This window comes from Malus sylvestris, chromosome 17 (assembly GCF_916048215.2).
Source record: "Malus sylvestris chromosome 17, drMalSylv7.2, whole genome shotgun sequence".
NCBI lineage: Eukaryota > Viridiplantae > Streptophyta > Magnoliopsida > Rosales > Rosaceae > Malus > Malus sylvestris.
In genome coordinates, this window is record NC_062276.1 from 26,037,645 (window position 1) to 26,052,785 (window position 15,141).

The 15,141-nt window shown below is 37.5% G+C and overlaps 3 protein-coding genes across 7 annotated transcripts; all 3 read left to right on the plus strand.

The window, feature by feature from the left end:
* Positions 1-493: 493 nt before the first annotated feature.
* LOC126611583 (E3 ubiquitin-protein ligase KEG-like) lies at positions 494-4,539 on the plus strand. 5 transcript variants are annotated; one of them, XM_050279887.1, is made up of 5 exons: positions 494-657; positions 1,525-1,910; positions 2,053-2,144; positions 2,225-2,698; positions 3,294-4,539. In XM_050279887.1, exons 2-5 carry the CDS (start codon positions 1,533-1,535, stop codon positions 4,246-4,248), a joined length of 1,899 nt encoding a protein of 632 aa, XP_050135844.1. In that variant the 5' UTR covers positions 494-657; positions 1,525-1,532; the 3' UTR covers positions 4,249-4,539. The 5 variants fall into 5 exon arrangements, with proteins under 5 accessions (XP_050135844.1, XP_050135845.1, XP_050135846.1 ...); XM_050279888.1 differs by having other exon boundaries at positions 509-657; positions 1,511-1,910; XM_050279889.1 differs by having other exon boundaries at positions 564-657; positions 1,528-1,910.
* A 3,256-nt stretch (positions 4,540-7,795) lies between these two features.
* On the plus strand, positions 7,796-10,439 carry LOC126611589 (uncharacterized). Its single transcript, XM_050279895.1, has 4 exons — positions 7,796-7,996; positions 8,303-8,454; positions 9,159-9,696; positions 9,955-10,439. The coding sequence occupies exons 1-4, from the start codon at positions 7,956-7,958 to the stop codon at positions 10,121-10,123; spliced, it is 900 nt and encodes a 299-aa protein (XP_050135852.1). The 5' UTR covers positions 7,796-7,955; the 3' UTR covers positions 10,124-10,439.
* A 1,037-nt stretch (positions 10,440-11,476) lies between these two features.
* On the plus strand, positions 11,477-14,906 carry LOC126611591 (uncharacterized). Its single transcript, XM_050279897.1, has 5 exons — positions 11,477-11,859; positions 12,229-12,361; positions 13,100-13,320; positions 13,513-13,686; positions 14,514-14,906. Exons 1-5 carry the CDS (start codon positions 11,668-11,670, stop codon positions 14,598-14,600), a joined length of 807 nt encoding a protein of 268 aa, XP_050135854.1. The 5' UTR covers positions 11,477-11,667; the 3' UTR covers positions 14,601-14,906.
* The last annotated feature ends 235 nt before the right edge of the window (positions 14,907-15,141 follow it).

The following is a 15,141-nucleotide window of genomic DNA, read 5'->3' on the forward strand; positions in this document are numbered from 1 at the left end:
TGCACATAATTTTGTACTTATCATCGATGAATTGATACAGGTTATATTATATGAACTCGTTTGACAAGTGTTTTTAAACAACTGAAAGATCTTTTAGATAAAATATTTTTGGAACCAAGCTATAGTAAAAATACAAGTTAATTCTGCACTTGAAGTGCTTCTAGCAAGAAGCACTTATAATGCTTTTGAAATTCAAAAAAAAATCTCTAAAAACTTTTTCAATCATTTAAAAGTAGTTATCAACCCTAAATCATTTCCTTACTAAAAATAAAACGTCAATTTCCGAGCGATGTGAGACTCTCAACGATCCGAAACTAGTCACCAAAATTTGTGAGCCCGACAATTAAAATCTTCTTCAACCTATCGGGTGGTCCACGAATTTGGATAATTGATCCAGATTCTAACGCGAGGCACGCTGCTTTCAAGCCACGTGTCTCCATAGACAGCTTTCACTTCTGAAATTTCGATGACGTGGCAAAAGATTAGGCAGGCCGCACCGAAGATACCGTATCCACTCTCGTAGCGATTCCAATTTTGTTTTCTTCTGCTGCATCCATCTTCAACTGATTGCACATTATTTTATAAAAAACAGAAGAAAAAAATTGCTGGTTTTTCGAGTTTCGTTGCGGGACGTCACGGAGTCTCTCTCTGCAACCAGTAAGTTTTGTGTTTTTTTGTACGTGTTTGGTTGCCGAGAAAATTTGGGAAAATAAGAAGGAAAATAAACTGTTTGTTTGCTTTTACTCTCACTAGCTTTGTTGAATTAAACAACAGAAGACATATGAAAACAGTATTTATACTTTATACAATAATCGTGGTTAATCCAGGTGATTTTTTAATATATATTTCCATTTTTGATGTGTTGTGTGGATGCATAGCTGTAAAGATTTACTGTTTTCTATTTGTATCAGAACCAAGTGATATGAATTTTGGATGAGTTTTGAATCTAATTCGTTGCAATCTCACTTGAATTGTGGATAATTAGCGAATTTCATTTTATTTTTTCATGATAATTGTGATTAATTTGATATAGGAAGTAAGTTGGTTGAAAGCTTTAAACTGCCGAAATTATGACCTATGATGTGTATTGGGGTTAATTCTAACCCCTTGATCGGCAAATTTGTATCAACGGGAGGGGATTCGAACTTGGGATCCCTTCCATTCCAATATTGGAAAGAGAAGTACCGCTAGACGTAGAGCTAGTTCATTGCATCATCTAATTACCTGTCCATTTGTCTAGCTCGTATGATCGTGCCTGTTGTAGTAACTTTTTGTTCAGTTGTCTCCAATTGATTTTTGACCTAGGGATTATGAAGTTCCGATTAAAGGCTTCGCAGGAATCACGAATTATGTTAAAGGAATATCGATTCTTGCTACTGCCAAAAGCCCTTGTGAAAATTCCCAACTCGTTATTGTTACTTTCTCTTTCTGTAGTTAGGGCCTTGACTATGTACTTCGATATAGACGTATTAGGGATGCGCGAATTATTGACTTGAGCTTGTTTTTTGAGATATATATTTATAGCAGGGAAAATGGATGAGCAAATGGGAAAAGCAAAGCCAGCAGTGTCTTTTGAGTATGAGCTCTTTGAGGGAGATCCGGACCACCTAAGAACTGTAGTGGCTACACTCACGCCAACACTTACTCCTACTAGTCCATGGATCAGCCCTGATTCGTTGAACTTCAAATACCGAATTGGGCGAGGCCCCTTTGGTGATGTTTGGTTAGCAACTCATCATCAGTCTGCAGATGATTATGATGAGTATCATGAGGTAGCTGTTAAGATGCTGCACCCTTTGAAGGAGGAAGACACTGAGAAGTTTGTGCATAAGGTTGAAAGGTTATTTTTCAAGTTCCGCAGAGTCTATGGCCTTTGTTGGCTTCACGGCATCTCAGTTATTGATGGGAAGGTGACTGCCTGGAAAATAATTTTGGATTATTTGTTTTTTTTATTTTGAAAATATTCGTTTGTGTTGATTATCCTGTTTATTTGCCTCGCATAACTCTAGTATGGATATATCTTGATGAGTGCTCATTCTAATGCCGTGGTAGGTCTGCATTGCTATGAAGTTTTATGAGGGATCAATTGGTGATCGAGTTGCTCGGATGAAGGGCGGAAAGCTTCAACTTTCTGATGTTTTAAGGTTATGTTATCGGGAACATATATCTTCCTTCATGATGCATAAAAGTGTTGTTACTGACCCAATAATGCTAATGTTTACAGGTATGGGATTGAGTTGGCGAAAGGAATTTTAGACTTGCACTTACTTGGGATTCTGGTGCTAAACCTGAAACCTTCCAACTTCCTTTTAGATGAACATGACCAGGCGGTCCTTGGAGATTTTGGGATTCCGTATCTACTTCTTGGGATTTCATTGTCTAATTCAGATATGGTTCTCAGACTTGGAACCCCAAACTACATGGCTCCCGAGCAGTGGGAACCAGAAGTGAGGGGCCCTGTATCCTTAGAAACGGATGCCTGGGGTTTTGGATGTTGCTTTGTCGAGATTTTGACTGGCGTTCAACCATGGTTTGGGAGGTCAATTGAAGAGATATATCATTCAGTTGTGATAAAGCAAGAAAAACCACCTGTTCCAAGCGGCTTGCCTCCTGCAGTTGAGAATGTTATAAGTGGTTGCTTTGAGTATGACTTCCGCAATCGGCCTTCAATGGATGATATAATACATGCTTTTGAAAGGTATCCACTCTCCTTATCTAATGATCTCACTTTACAAACCTTTTCTCATCAACTTAACAACCTGGAGACACAAAAACTACTTTCCCTGTGTAGTCGACTGTGCACAGCCTAAGTTTCCAGCCTTGTAGCCATGCCAAAACCTAGAGTCTCCTTACACATCTTATAACCCCAGCCCTGAAATTTTCCCTAGTCTTGAGCTTCATACATGGAGTTTACTGCTACTTTTACCAGTGAGCTATCAGGGAACCCATTGATACCAGTTAGATTCTTTTGTTCTGTCAAGAAGTTACTGCTGCTTCAGATTTCTGCGGAACCCATCGTTGTATTTTATTTTTGTTACACACTCCATTTTTAATGAACAGAACCCTAAGGAGCTGTTGCATTACAGACTTCTTTTTCATGCCCTATTAATTACTGTTTCTGGTTCAAGGTGGTGCTTAATCGGATTTTTACCTTTGATTCCTTGTTGGCCTCTTCTGTACCCAAAATGAGAATTCAGCATTTGATCATCCTGCCTTCTCTTTTATCGTCCTATGCTTTTTTTTTGTTGAACAAAATATTGTTCTGTGCTGATTATTTGCAATTGAACATGCAGCTCACAGAATGATGTTCAAAGTGAAGGCGAGTGGCTTGGTTTAGGGAGCAGTACAGTAGCTGGAAAACATAATAGCGGTGGTTATACTACATGGTATCTCTCAAAAGATCATCTTCAGGTTGGAGATATAGTTCGCTCAAGAAAGCCCCTAAATGCACGCAAGCCTCAAGCTATGGATGTCCCTGAAGGAACTGTCACTGGTCTGGAGACTGATTCCAATAGAGAAGGTTTTGCCCTGGTGAAGATCCCCGGAGTGCGCAACCCTGTAAGAGTGCTGGTGTCAACAGTGGAGAGAGTCACATCTGGCTTAGCAGTGGGTGATTGGGTGCGCTTGAAGGGTGAAGGCAGGAAGCACTCTCCTGTTGGAGTTCTTCATTCGATACAGCGTGATGGTAGTGTTGCAGTTGGATTTATTGGGTTAGAGACTCTGTGGAGAGGAAAGTCATCCGACCTTCAAATGACAGATTCATATTTTGTTGGAGACTTTGTGAGGCTGAAGGCTAGTGTGTTCTCTCCTAGATTTGAGTGGCCTCGTAAGAATGGAGGAGCATGGGCGTCTGGAAGGATCTCACAAGTCCTTTCGAATGGCTGTCTGGTTGTGAGGTTTCCCGGAAGATTTGTACTTGGAGATGAATCTAATAGCTTCTTGGCAGATCCAGCTGAAGTAGAACTAGTGTCCTTTGATACATGTCCTGGAGTGGTTGGAAAATATCAACACATCGAGGATTTTCACTGGGCAGTGAGGCCTCTTGCAATTGCGTTTGGCCTATTTACAGCCATGAAGGTGAGCTTATTTGTTGGACACAATGTAGGTGCAAAGCTGAAGGGTCGAAGATCAACAAGGAAGGATGGGAATAACCAAGATGGTCAGAGTGGTGGCGGTGCAGGTTGGATTCCTCCACCAGTTGCGAATATTCTTTTCAAAGAAAGCGTTCCTACTGCAGGCGCTAGGTAGTTTACCGGTGTCATGTGGCCGTGGTACGTTTGCTATTCCTATCCGGTCAAGAATTGAAGTCTGAAACGAGGCCAAATGTACCTAGCGCCAGCGAATATGGATGGTCCGAATCTGGTTAGGCCGAAAACAAAAATAATCTGTGTAATTAGAAGACTGATGATATATGTGTGTGTGTGTGTGTGTGTGTGTATAAATCTGCAGTTGCTACTCTGCTTGCAATGTAAATATTTGTGTAAATTATATTATATATGCACAATTGTAAAAATGGGTGGTGCTTCACTCTTCCAGTCACCTCTCTCTGGGGCTCCTGTTTCTTTTTTTCCTGCTCTTTTCATACAAATCAACGAGGTGGCGGTTAGAAATCGGCTCGCAACAAGTTCAGTTCTAACAAGTTTATGTGGATGCGTATCAAGGAGGGGCGTTCTGCTTACCTGAGAGTGGTTCCCTTCAAAACTAAATGTTTTCAAATTATTTTATGTGGATGCGTATGAATATTACTGTTTGTCTTTGAGGAGACTTAAAATTATATTGATATCTCGAGACCGTTGGTGATTTATTTTCACATGGTCATCATACACATCACGGCTAGCTACGGTTTTTTAGTAGACACTAGTCATTGATCAGGTAAATATCGCTTCACCGGCTTGCTGTATATTTGGATTACTTTGAATATTTTGACTTATATTACTTTATTTGATATGACGAGCGATGTGATGTGAACTTTACTACTATTATTGTAGTATTATTTGTATGTAATTTTTACTTATATTTGTGATTTCAAAAGGGGGTTAATATATTTGAATGATTTTAACTAGATAAACTTGATCCGCTCATGTTTTGTTTTTTGACCCCTCAGGACGTAACAAGAATAAGGAGAACCTCGGAGTTGACGAGTGGGCATGGCAGTGAGACATTCATCTTTTGGACTTTGGGTGATGATTCTACTTTGTAATAATCGCATAATCATACTTTCAATTATGTAAAGCATTGGCATTTTATATGTTTACTGTTGTGTGAAACTTCTAACTGCTCTAATATGATTTGATAGTAATGGGGTTTAATCCTCAAACATGTGTCTCGAAGTAGGGAGGTGGATTAGGAAACTTTGTAGCAACTTCTATTTTATTAATAATGAAAGTTTTGGTTCAAATTCACTCACATTGTAATTATCTTACTATGGCTTTCATCATCAAGTTGGCTTGTGACGTCATCTTTCGATAGGGTGATATGGTCAATTTAGTGGCGGCCATCACATCTTGGGCTCATTACTTGTGTTATTGGGGTCGGAGTGTGTCACCATGCATTCTTCCGTTTGTTTTGAGACTTTCATTCGCTACTTGTGCCGACTTGACGAGACAACTTCATCAACTGTTTCTACATTTTCTTGAAGATCTAATGCACCATCCACTTGAGTATTAACAAACTCAAGGGGGACTGTTATGAATATACTTTTAACTGATGTGTGATTATGTAAATCATTATTAGATTGTATTTAGGATACTAAAAGATTTTTTTTCCTCTAGGATTGTATTACTTGAAAGGCAATACTATAAATTAATGGCACTGGTGAATAATACACACAATTCATCAAGCCTATTGGCTATTGTCCACCTCTCTTTCTCCCCTTTGCCGTGCACCATCTCCCTCTCCTCAATTAATTATAGTGAAAATTGTAACAATATTCCCTCAACTAAAAATCTATGACTATTGGTCTCTTAACTCGTCAAAACGTGCACATGTTGTCCTTTACATTAACTCCGTCAGAATTTTATCAAAATGAGTTATGTTGGAAGTTCCATTACTACAATTAGACTAAAGTTGAGGGATCATTGCTTCAATTAAGTTAAAATGAAGGGACCAATTCTCCAGTTGAGTTAAAGTTGAGGGACCATTGCTACAATTTATCTCATTTGGTTTTCTATATTTGCCTCTCCATTCAGCCTTATGTGCATGGAATGTGACTTAATTTGACAGAAGTTCTAACAGAGATACTTGAGTTGGCTTGCCATAGCTGGGAGATTCTTGACCTAGCATGAGGTTCCAGGGCATATGAAGGTGGCAATGGCAGCAATGCACCTAACCGGTGACGCCGCCTTGTGGATGAGCTCTTTTGAAACACGGTTCCAGAGCAACGATTGGGGAAAATTTGAAGAGGAATTGCTCAAGCGATTTGGCTCAGGCAATCATGCAAGTTTCACAGCTCGGTTATCTCACATTCAGCAAAATGGGTCTCTTGAAGATTATATGACAAAGTTTACTCGCTTGTCTTGTTGGGTACCTGATTGGACAGATGACAAAATAATTGCATAATGCATGAAACATGTTTATATATCGGAAGAAAAATATAAATATAAGGGGTTTGTGCATCATGGGGAATGTTTTCATGCTTCGTGGACGTTTCAAATATTTTACTTTATTTTAAGTGTACCTGATTGGCAGAAAACAAATAAAAGCCTTTGAATTTTGTAGAAGAAAACCTCCTCCTATGATCCTTCAGTTTCTTAGTTTCTGGCAAGAGCGTGATGATAACATGTTATAGGTCTATTTGACGTAATTGTATTTAGGACTAGAGAGGGAGAGAGGCCGGCGGCAAGAGAGAGAGATAAGAGAGAGATTTAATTGTGAGGTGTGTGTTGTATCAACCCTTTGTGCCTTTATTTATAGTAGTAGAATATGTTAAATCCTTACCCTTATATGATTACAACTCTAATAGGATAATAACTACTAAAGGAAATATTCAAAGATATCCCTAGATACACTATAATTTACGCAATCACATTCTTATTCTAAATATGACTGCAATAAGACTATCTTTTTCTTGCTACACTTTACCAAAAAAAATAAAAAATCTTTTTCTTGGTACACTATTTTTTTCTTCTTTTAAATAAATGTAGTTAATTTCTTTCATTATAAAAGGTTGCTTTTGCTAATAAACCTATAATTAGGAATATTATAATAAATTAAAGTCCTTAAAAGGAGATATAATCTTTAAAAGCCCCCCATTTTCTTGTATGATATCATTTAATTGTTTATTTTGTCATTGTTCAAAGGTCACACCCCTAAAGTACCCCATTGATTACTGTTAGGTTAATTTTGTAAGACACAAATATCAAAATTTTAACAAATCTAACAACAATCAACCGGGGTAGGGTGAGAAACATCCTTACTTTAGAAGGTGAGCAAAAATGCACTAAAAAATTCGAAAATTCATCATAAGCATGCTACTAATATCAAAATCGGTGATTTGTTTAACACATAATTTTTTTCTTGAGACGAACTCTAGCGATAATAAGAGCAAGAATGGTCCTAATTACGGTATATGTACGGTAATATGTTAGGTACATGGCCACTACACCATGCTTTTTGCATTAAAAAATAAGAAGTTTCAAACTCAAAATTATAAAAGAAGCAGATAAGTACATAGCCACTACACCATGCTTCGTTTTTATTTCTTATATTTTGCGCTATATCAATTTATACACAATTTAATTTATAAAAAAAATATAACAACCAAAATTCTAGACTATGTAATCTTAGGACCGGCCTAGTTGATTTTGTTATAAATTGCAAGGCTTCCCTTCTCTTTTGGTTTTATATTTTCTCCCTCCAGTGGTCACTGTAGGCTTACGGTTCAGTTTCCCGGATCAGGAAGAGAGTCCAAGAAATCGATCGACGCAGAGAAGTGCAATATACCAGAAAGCGAAACGATGAAGGGGATGAAGGGGATGATGCCATCTCAATCCTCCGTGTAAGTAGTTTCTTCCTTCCCTCTCACATTCTGTTTGGTTCTTTTGAATCAAGAAAAGAAAATTCCACAAACACCAAAGCTGAAGAACTAAACTCTTTTTTCTGTTTGGTTCCCGAGAAAATAACAATTAGGACAAGAAAATGAGGGATTAATGACAACCTAGTTGTTCTTTCAAGTTTTCTTGACCAAAGGACAAATGGGCATTGCATCAATTCTGTTGCCGAGAAAATAACAATTAAGCTGAAGAATTGAAGCGTTCTTTTATTTTCTTTCATTATTTTTGCTGAGAAATTGGAATTTGTACAGGAACTACGCTAATGAAGACGGCTACGACGAACTAGAAGAAGAAACTGAAGGATTGTTGAGGAGAGGCATAGTAGAAGGCTGCCGTGGAATTGATGGTATAGCAGACAAGTTTCAGTGCATGAGCATTCACAAGCGAGACGCTGCCAAACGAGGTAACCCTCCCTGCTACTTTACTCCAGTTTTCTCCGATTTTTGTCCTAAATCAAGATGTTAAGATATATTTGAATCAAAGTAGACAAAAGCCAATAAATTTCCTTCTCATGTATGTGTGGGAAGATCAAGAAAATTGTATGTAGAAAGAGGAGAGATGCTGAACATTTGAAAAGCTAGATCAAGAAGATCGTACATTTGTTGTTCCCAAGACAGTAAAAAAGGAAACCTTTTCTCGACTAAGAAAACAAAAACAAGATTTCTGGGCATTCCGTGTTTGTACTTGCTTGGAATAACTAGAACTAGACCCCTAGTTGTGGTAAGCTTGGAAACATTGTCTAAAGTCTACATTGTCCGACAAAAATGATGAGTATGAGTCATTGAATCAGGAACATCAAGTGAAATTTTTTGGTAAAATGTCTCCATTCTAAAGGACCGTTTGTATGACCCCGATTGTTTGGCAATGGTAGTAGGTTTAGTAGTAATTGGGAGAGTTTAGAGTCTTTTCTGTAAAGAACCAAAATGCGCATTCAACCCAAAAAAGCCACATACTGGAAGACCATCACCATATACACTTTCCACTGAATGTTGCATTCTACGTCTTTGCCTGCAAAGGTTGCTCGTTTTCTGTGGTGTATCTTTTTTCGATCCACAAGACAGCTTTCATGATTACTGAAAAATTGAAAAATACATTATGTACATTTAGGTGAAGACATCTCTTTTCAGAAGAAATGTCTGTGGAAGCAAGAGCAGAAGGGCAGAGTTGCAAGGCTAGAGAAACAGCTCAGGATAAGGTGGGAACTTGAGGAGCTCATTGAAGAACAACTGAACAGGTTCCATGCCCACTACAACTTGGATATGGTCCCAACCCGGCTTAAGGATGTTGCTCAACTGCTCATGCCCAATTGGACTCCGCCTGATGAGCTGATCTCCACAGCTTGGCTTGGTGATTGGCGTCCCTCTGCAATTCTGGAGCTTGTGCGTAGCTTGCCCATCTGTTCCTGCTCATCATCATCATCCTCTTCGAACTCTAGTCGCACTGAACAGCTCTTATCGCAGCTCATTTATGAGATTCGGATTGAAGAGGCAATAATTGATGAGGAAATGGCTGAAATTCAATCAACATGTATCTTCTACCTTCCATTTGCTCCGGGAAACATCCAATCAGGTAGAGCTGCCTTGGCTTCTGTTCAGTCAGAGTTCAAGAAGATTGAAAGGGTGATCACAAAAGCTCAACAACTTAGGTTTGTTTACTTTCCCTTGATTATTTTTCTGAATTACTTACCTGTTACTACTTTAAGAAACATGATAGACTCGATCGTTGTTAAGTTAGTATCAAGTCTAGTACAATATATGTGACAGAACATGTGCTGTAGGGTTTCTGCTTGCTAGTGTTTGTTTTCGTGTCTTGGCTTTCCCTCTTTCCATTCCTACCTGATATGCAATTCTAAAATGAACATGCCATTATAACTAATTACAAGATATGTGATTCTGCATAACAGGTTCAAGGCACTGGAGTTGGTGTTGAAGAAGGTACTGAATGAAACTGATGCGGCAGAGTTCTTGGTTGCATTCGAGGGAATTCAAGAAGCAATTCACCAGTTTGCAGCAAACCAGAGGTTCCAAAAGGGTCCAGTCACGGTGCCTGTCAAGTCCTTGGGGTCTAGCTAAGAACAAAGAGATGTGAAACCTTCTAGCCAAATCAGAAACAAGCAGAGAAAGAAGAGATAACAGACCTTTCCAACTTACCATTTTTACTGAACCTGTTTTTTTCGGTATGATATCTTGTCATCGTGTCAGCTCCGGCGGAAATGTAGCAGATGAGCAGAATCCTGTGGGCCAATATTGTGTTGTCTAAACATTGTTTGCGGAAACTCGAAAGAGAATTTTGCATTTGCTGTGATTGGAAGTTGAACATATTATATTTGTAGTGAATGTATAAAGCTTTGTAAGATGAAGATAGTTTAATTCATTCTCAAATTTGACATGAGGTTTGTCGTTCACCATTTGATCTAGCCGCACTTAGTCTCTACTTTGTTAGAAGAGATCCAGAGTTCAAATGTCATGTACGATAGTGTTGTACAAAAATTACAAATTGAGATTAGTAGTGAATCAAATTTAAATGTACAAGTAGCTGGTTTTAAGTTTTTGAAAGCATCTTCCAATTAGCTTTGGCTAATAGTTAGTGACGATAAGCTCAGGTAATTGTGTATTTGGAGTTTGGATTGTGAAAGAACTAAAATGTGTTAAATTGTTGTGAACGGCTTTAAGCTTTATTGGTTAAGCAGGTTCACTTTTGTACTCGAGGTTGAGTTCGATTTTCTTTTTCCGCATTAAAAAAAAATGTCAGATTGCTAAGGTTTAAAAGAATTACATATTGGATTAACCATTCAAGTGTGCAATTCTGAGTTTTTGACCCTAACTTATCCACATCATAATTAAATCTATCAAGTGTAAATGATTTTTATATTCTCATTTTTATATTTTATTTTTTGAGTACATCGATAATTTTTACATTAAGACAAGAAGAAGTTTGGCAAAGCCATACAATGGGCAACGATAAAAAAAAAATGCAAGAATCATCACCCAAAAACAAATAAATTGATATTTTAGCCAAAGTAAGTAATTACAATATGATTTCTTTCCCCAATTACAATAAAATAAGTAATTAAAAATATGATTTCTTTCCCGAAAATTTTAATTCAATCGTCTAACGCCTATTTCCTAACAGATCCCTAATACTGTTGACAAAAAAAAAGTGTGATCGGAATACGGATGATAACCACGTGTTTCTATATATGTAGTGTGATATGTGTATTAAAAAATTAATAATTTAAAAATAAAATTTCCCCTTACTTATATAGAAACACGTGATTTATGTTCGGATCACAATGAAAAAGTTCTCCCACCTATCCCGAATATTCAAACCAAAAATCCTAAGACGCGCCTACAGAGCGCGTGCATTACCTCTCCTTCTCCTCTACCACTCAAGTATATAAATACGTGAGTTGCGTAGTATTTCGTCAAAGCCAAACCAAACAAAGCACCAAACAGGAAACTTATCCCCAAAGGCAAAACCCTCTCGACCCAAAATCCCTCTCGACCCAAAATCCCTCTCAATCCCTCAAAACCCTAACCCTAATTTATCTGTAAAATCATCGGATTCAAATCGGAGGTCTGGTTGATTCGTTCGAAATTGAGAGATAGATTGAAGGATGTCTGCGGCGGTGTGCGGAAGCAAGAGGTCTTTCTTCGACGATCAATCGCCGCCCCTCGCACAGAGGCTTCCTCCGTCGCCGGTCCTCACAAAGAGGCAGCGCCGTTCGTCTTCTACCTCTCCCATTCGCTTCGCTGCTCCGTATCTTCTCGAGCAGCTTCGCTCTCTTTTCCCTCACATGGACCCTCAGGTATCAATAGACATTGCCTTGTGCTTGTGTTTTGATTCGATGCTGTGTTTAGTTTTCGATTCCTATTGTTTGTTTGGTTGCTGAGAAAAAGAAAGGTTGGAAATTTTGGAGTTGTAGGATTTTGTTTATAAATTTTCTGGAATAATGATGGCTTAGATTTATTTCATGGTGTTGGGTACAAAAATGATTTGTTTTTCTCCGATTCACGGTAAGCCTGAAGTTTAGACCGTCCAGTTTATATAAAGGTTGATTTTCCATTACAAGGTTGAGCAATGTAGAATTAAGTTTCAAAATCTAATTTTGATTTAATAAATGTTAGCATTTTGTGTGTTGGGAAACCAATAACGGATTTGCATTGATGATCCTTAGGTTCTTGAGAGAGCATTGGAAGAATGTGGCAACGATATGGATGCTGCCATCAAGAGGCTGCATGAACTTTGCCTAGGATCTGCGGAGGAAACTTCTGCATCTGCCGAACAAACAGCTGATATCGTAGCTAACGGTATGATGTCATTCGTACATTTTCTGGTGCTATACTTTGTTTTGTTGTTTAGGCTTGCGATTTAGTTCATGGTTGCTTCTGCATATGGGATGGGATGATATAAAAGGTCCATCATGGACTGATAAATGAGAAAGTTCATTAGCATGATTGCCTTAATTGTAAAAGTGGTTAATGCGTACTGCTTTCTCTCTTGAAGATGCAGAATGGCTTGTGCATATTTTTGTTGTGAGGGGTTTTCTATTTATTGTGATTACTAGACTGCTAATCAGTCAAGTTCTTTCTCAGTGGAATAGTGAATGGAGTTTATAAATCGTTTATTGTTTCTTTATATCAACGTTCTAAAGAATTACTTCGTGTTTGTATTTTGAATTCTACACTTTTTCGGTTGTTTTATGCCTTTCATCTATTTTGTTAGTAGCGGGGTAATAAACATCACTCTAAATCAACAAATCTTGCTACATTATAAGCAGTATTCTGTGTTTCAGCTTGTTGTATTTCTTATAAAAAAGATAGTAAAGAAAAAGGAAAAAAGTCATTGGAATAGTGTTCTATTTCTGTCATTTCAACTTGTTCCTTAAAATATTTGAACATTGTTACCTGAAATTAATTCCATTAGATTGAACATTCTTTTATCAATTATTGTACAGTTTTTATTGTTTGCCTATGGTATACTTCAAACTGCATATAACTAATCTTTTTCAAGGGTACGACTTTTATTGTTGCCTTCTAATTTTGTAGGTCTATTGTGTAATGATGAAGCTGCAGCCACTACTGAGAATCCATCAGTTCCAAACAACCTTCCTGCAGATGGTGCAGAATGGGTTGAGTTGTTTGTAAGGGAAATGATGAGTGCCAGTAGTGTGGATGATGCTAGGGCCCGTGCTGCTAAAGTTCTAGAGGTTTTAGAAAAATCCATCAGTGAACGTGCTGGTGCTGAGGCAGCCCAAAGTTTTCAGAAGGCGAGTATATTTTTTAGTATTCTTTTTCTTGTTCTGGTATGTGTTGGCCTTGTTTGTGATAATTGGTCAAAGTGTCATTTATGCTTTTGCTCCAAACCTGTAGCTTCTGGATAACAGGTGTAGATTGGAGCTTATAAGAAGGATGATTATCTTTCTCTATAATGATTTGTGTTTACTATTTACAATTATTAGGAAAATATGATGCTGAAACAACAAATTGAAGGATTGGTAAGGGAGAATACCATACTGAAACGTGCTGTAGCTATCCAGCATGAACGTCAAAAAGAATTTGAAGAGAGGAACCAAGAATTACAGCATCTGAAGCAGCTAGTTTCTCAGTATCAGGAGCAGTGTAGAACACTAGAGGTCAGAATCATAACTTTCTGGCTGCTCAAATATTTTTTTATGCTGTTTTTGATTTTCTAGAAGCATGATAGTGAAAGTCTTTTAGCGGCATTAATATCAGGAGCACATAAAAGGTATATAATATCCATAATCCTGGTTCAAAACATAATAAGTTTGAGTGTGTTGAAATTTATATCCTTTTGAAGGAATGTAGAACTTTTAAAATATCTGAAGATGCATGATTTATTTCTTAAATCCTCATTTGGTTAGTAGAAGCTGTTGCTAGGTCCTCTATTGTGAATGATTTGAAAATTAATTCCTAAAGCTGGTATGGAGGGGGAGGTAAGGAGGAAGGTAGTGGTAGAAAACTTACCCACCATGGATACTGATATCTGTTAGATTTCCTATGTCTTAAGAACGATGTAGTAAGAGATCTGAAAAATAAAAATGATAACGGTTTACAGAAACCTTACTGACCATGAATACTAATCACTGTTAGATTTCCTATGTCTTAATATTGATGTAGTAAGAGATCCGAAACATAAAAATGAAAACAGTTTACAGAAATTAAGGACAAAAAATGAGAAAGATGTGGAATTTGTATATTGTACTAAGGGATTCTCTTGCATAGAGTCCTGTTAGACTGCCAATCTCTGAACCACAAGGTCAGGGAAGAATCCACATGGTCAATGATTCATATTAACTAAAGCATCTTATCTGGCGAGAAAACATTGCCTTTGTATCTAGACTAAGCAAGGAAGGTGCATTCTATCTCATTGTAACGTTGTAGAAAATCACGTTTTGGCATTTTAACTAATCATAAGAATTCATTTGTGGTTTCATGACAGATTAACAACTATGCTCTGACAATCCGTCTGAAGCAGGCGGAGCAAAGCAACTCCATCCCTGGACGTTTCCACCCCGACATCTTTTAATTTGAAGAAATAAAAATAAAATGTAGCATCTTGATGATATAGAGTCAGCAATACATGCTGCGTCTTGAGCCGTTTGAAAGTTGTCTGTCCAAGTTTGAAAGTTTGTCTGTCCAAGTACGTGTAGCGTTTGTAGATTGCTGCTGCTCTATGTCTTTAATGTTCCCAGTTTCAGGTCAGTGGAAATTTGTCAAACCGAAATCATCGCAACTGAATACTTTGGTTTATATTGGTGAATTTGTATTTTGATTCTATCAAGTTTGTAATGGAATTTAACATAAAAGTGAGAACATGATTACCGTTGGTGGATATAGTTTAGTTGCATTCCTCTAATGCCGTAATTCCGGCATTGACGTAAGAGACCAATTAGCACTGTTTATCTACAAGATTCAGGCAGATGCTATCATTTCCCAGGTTGGGTTATTTTTTGTCATCAGTTTTTAAGTATTGAAAGATACTGTCAATCAAATATGTTTTATTTTTCACCGTTATTTGGCAAAGTAATATGATTCTATGTTACGTTTTGTTCATACTTTTTACTTAA

What these genes read in the sequence shown, in the direction of transcription:
- LOC126611583 (XM_050279884.1), top strand. Translation starts at nt 782, where the DNA reads ATGAAAACAGTATTTATACTTTATACAATAATCGTGGTTAATCCAG. An exon ending in AATAATCGTGGTTAATCCAG is followed by an intron (nt 828 to 1,524) that starts GTGATTTTTTAA and finishes ATATATTTATAG; the next exon opens with CAGGGAAAATGGATGAGCAA. An exon ending in TCTCAGTTATTGATGGGAAG is followed by an intron (nt 1,911 to 2,052) that starts GTGACTGCCTGG and finishes ATGCCGTGGTAG; the next exon opens with GTCTGCATTGCTATGAAGTT.
- LOC126611589 (XM_050279895.1), top strand. Translation starts at nt 7,956, where the DNA reads ATGAAGGGGATGAAGGGGATGATGCCATCTCAATCCTCCGT. An exon ending in ATGCCATCTCAATCCTCCGT is followed by an intron (nt 7,997 to 8,302) that starts GTAAGTAGTTTC and finishes GAATTTGTACAG; the next exon opens with GAACTACGCTAATGAAGACG. An exon ending in GCGAGACGCTGCCAAACGAG is followed by an intron (nt 8,455 to 9,158) that starts GTAACCCTCCCT and finishes ATGTACATTTAG; the next exon opens with GTGAAGACATCTCTTTTCAG.
- LOC126611591 (XM_050279897.1), top strand. Translation starts at nt 11,668, where the DNA reads ATGTCTGCGGCGGTGTGCGGAAGCAAGAGGTCTTTCTTCGACGATCAA. An exon ending in TCCCTCACATGGACCCTCAG is followed by an intron (nt 11,860 to 12,228) that starts GTATCAATAGAC and finishes GATGATCCTTAG; the next exon opens with GTTCTTGAGAGAGCATTGGA. An exon ending in AGCAGTGTAGAACACTAGAG is followed by an intron (nt 13,687 to 14,513) that starts GTCAGAATCATA and finishes GTTTCATGACAG; the next exon opens with ATTAACAACTATGCTCTGAC.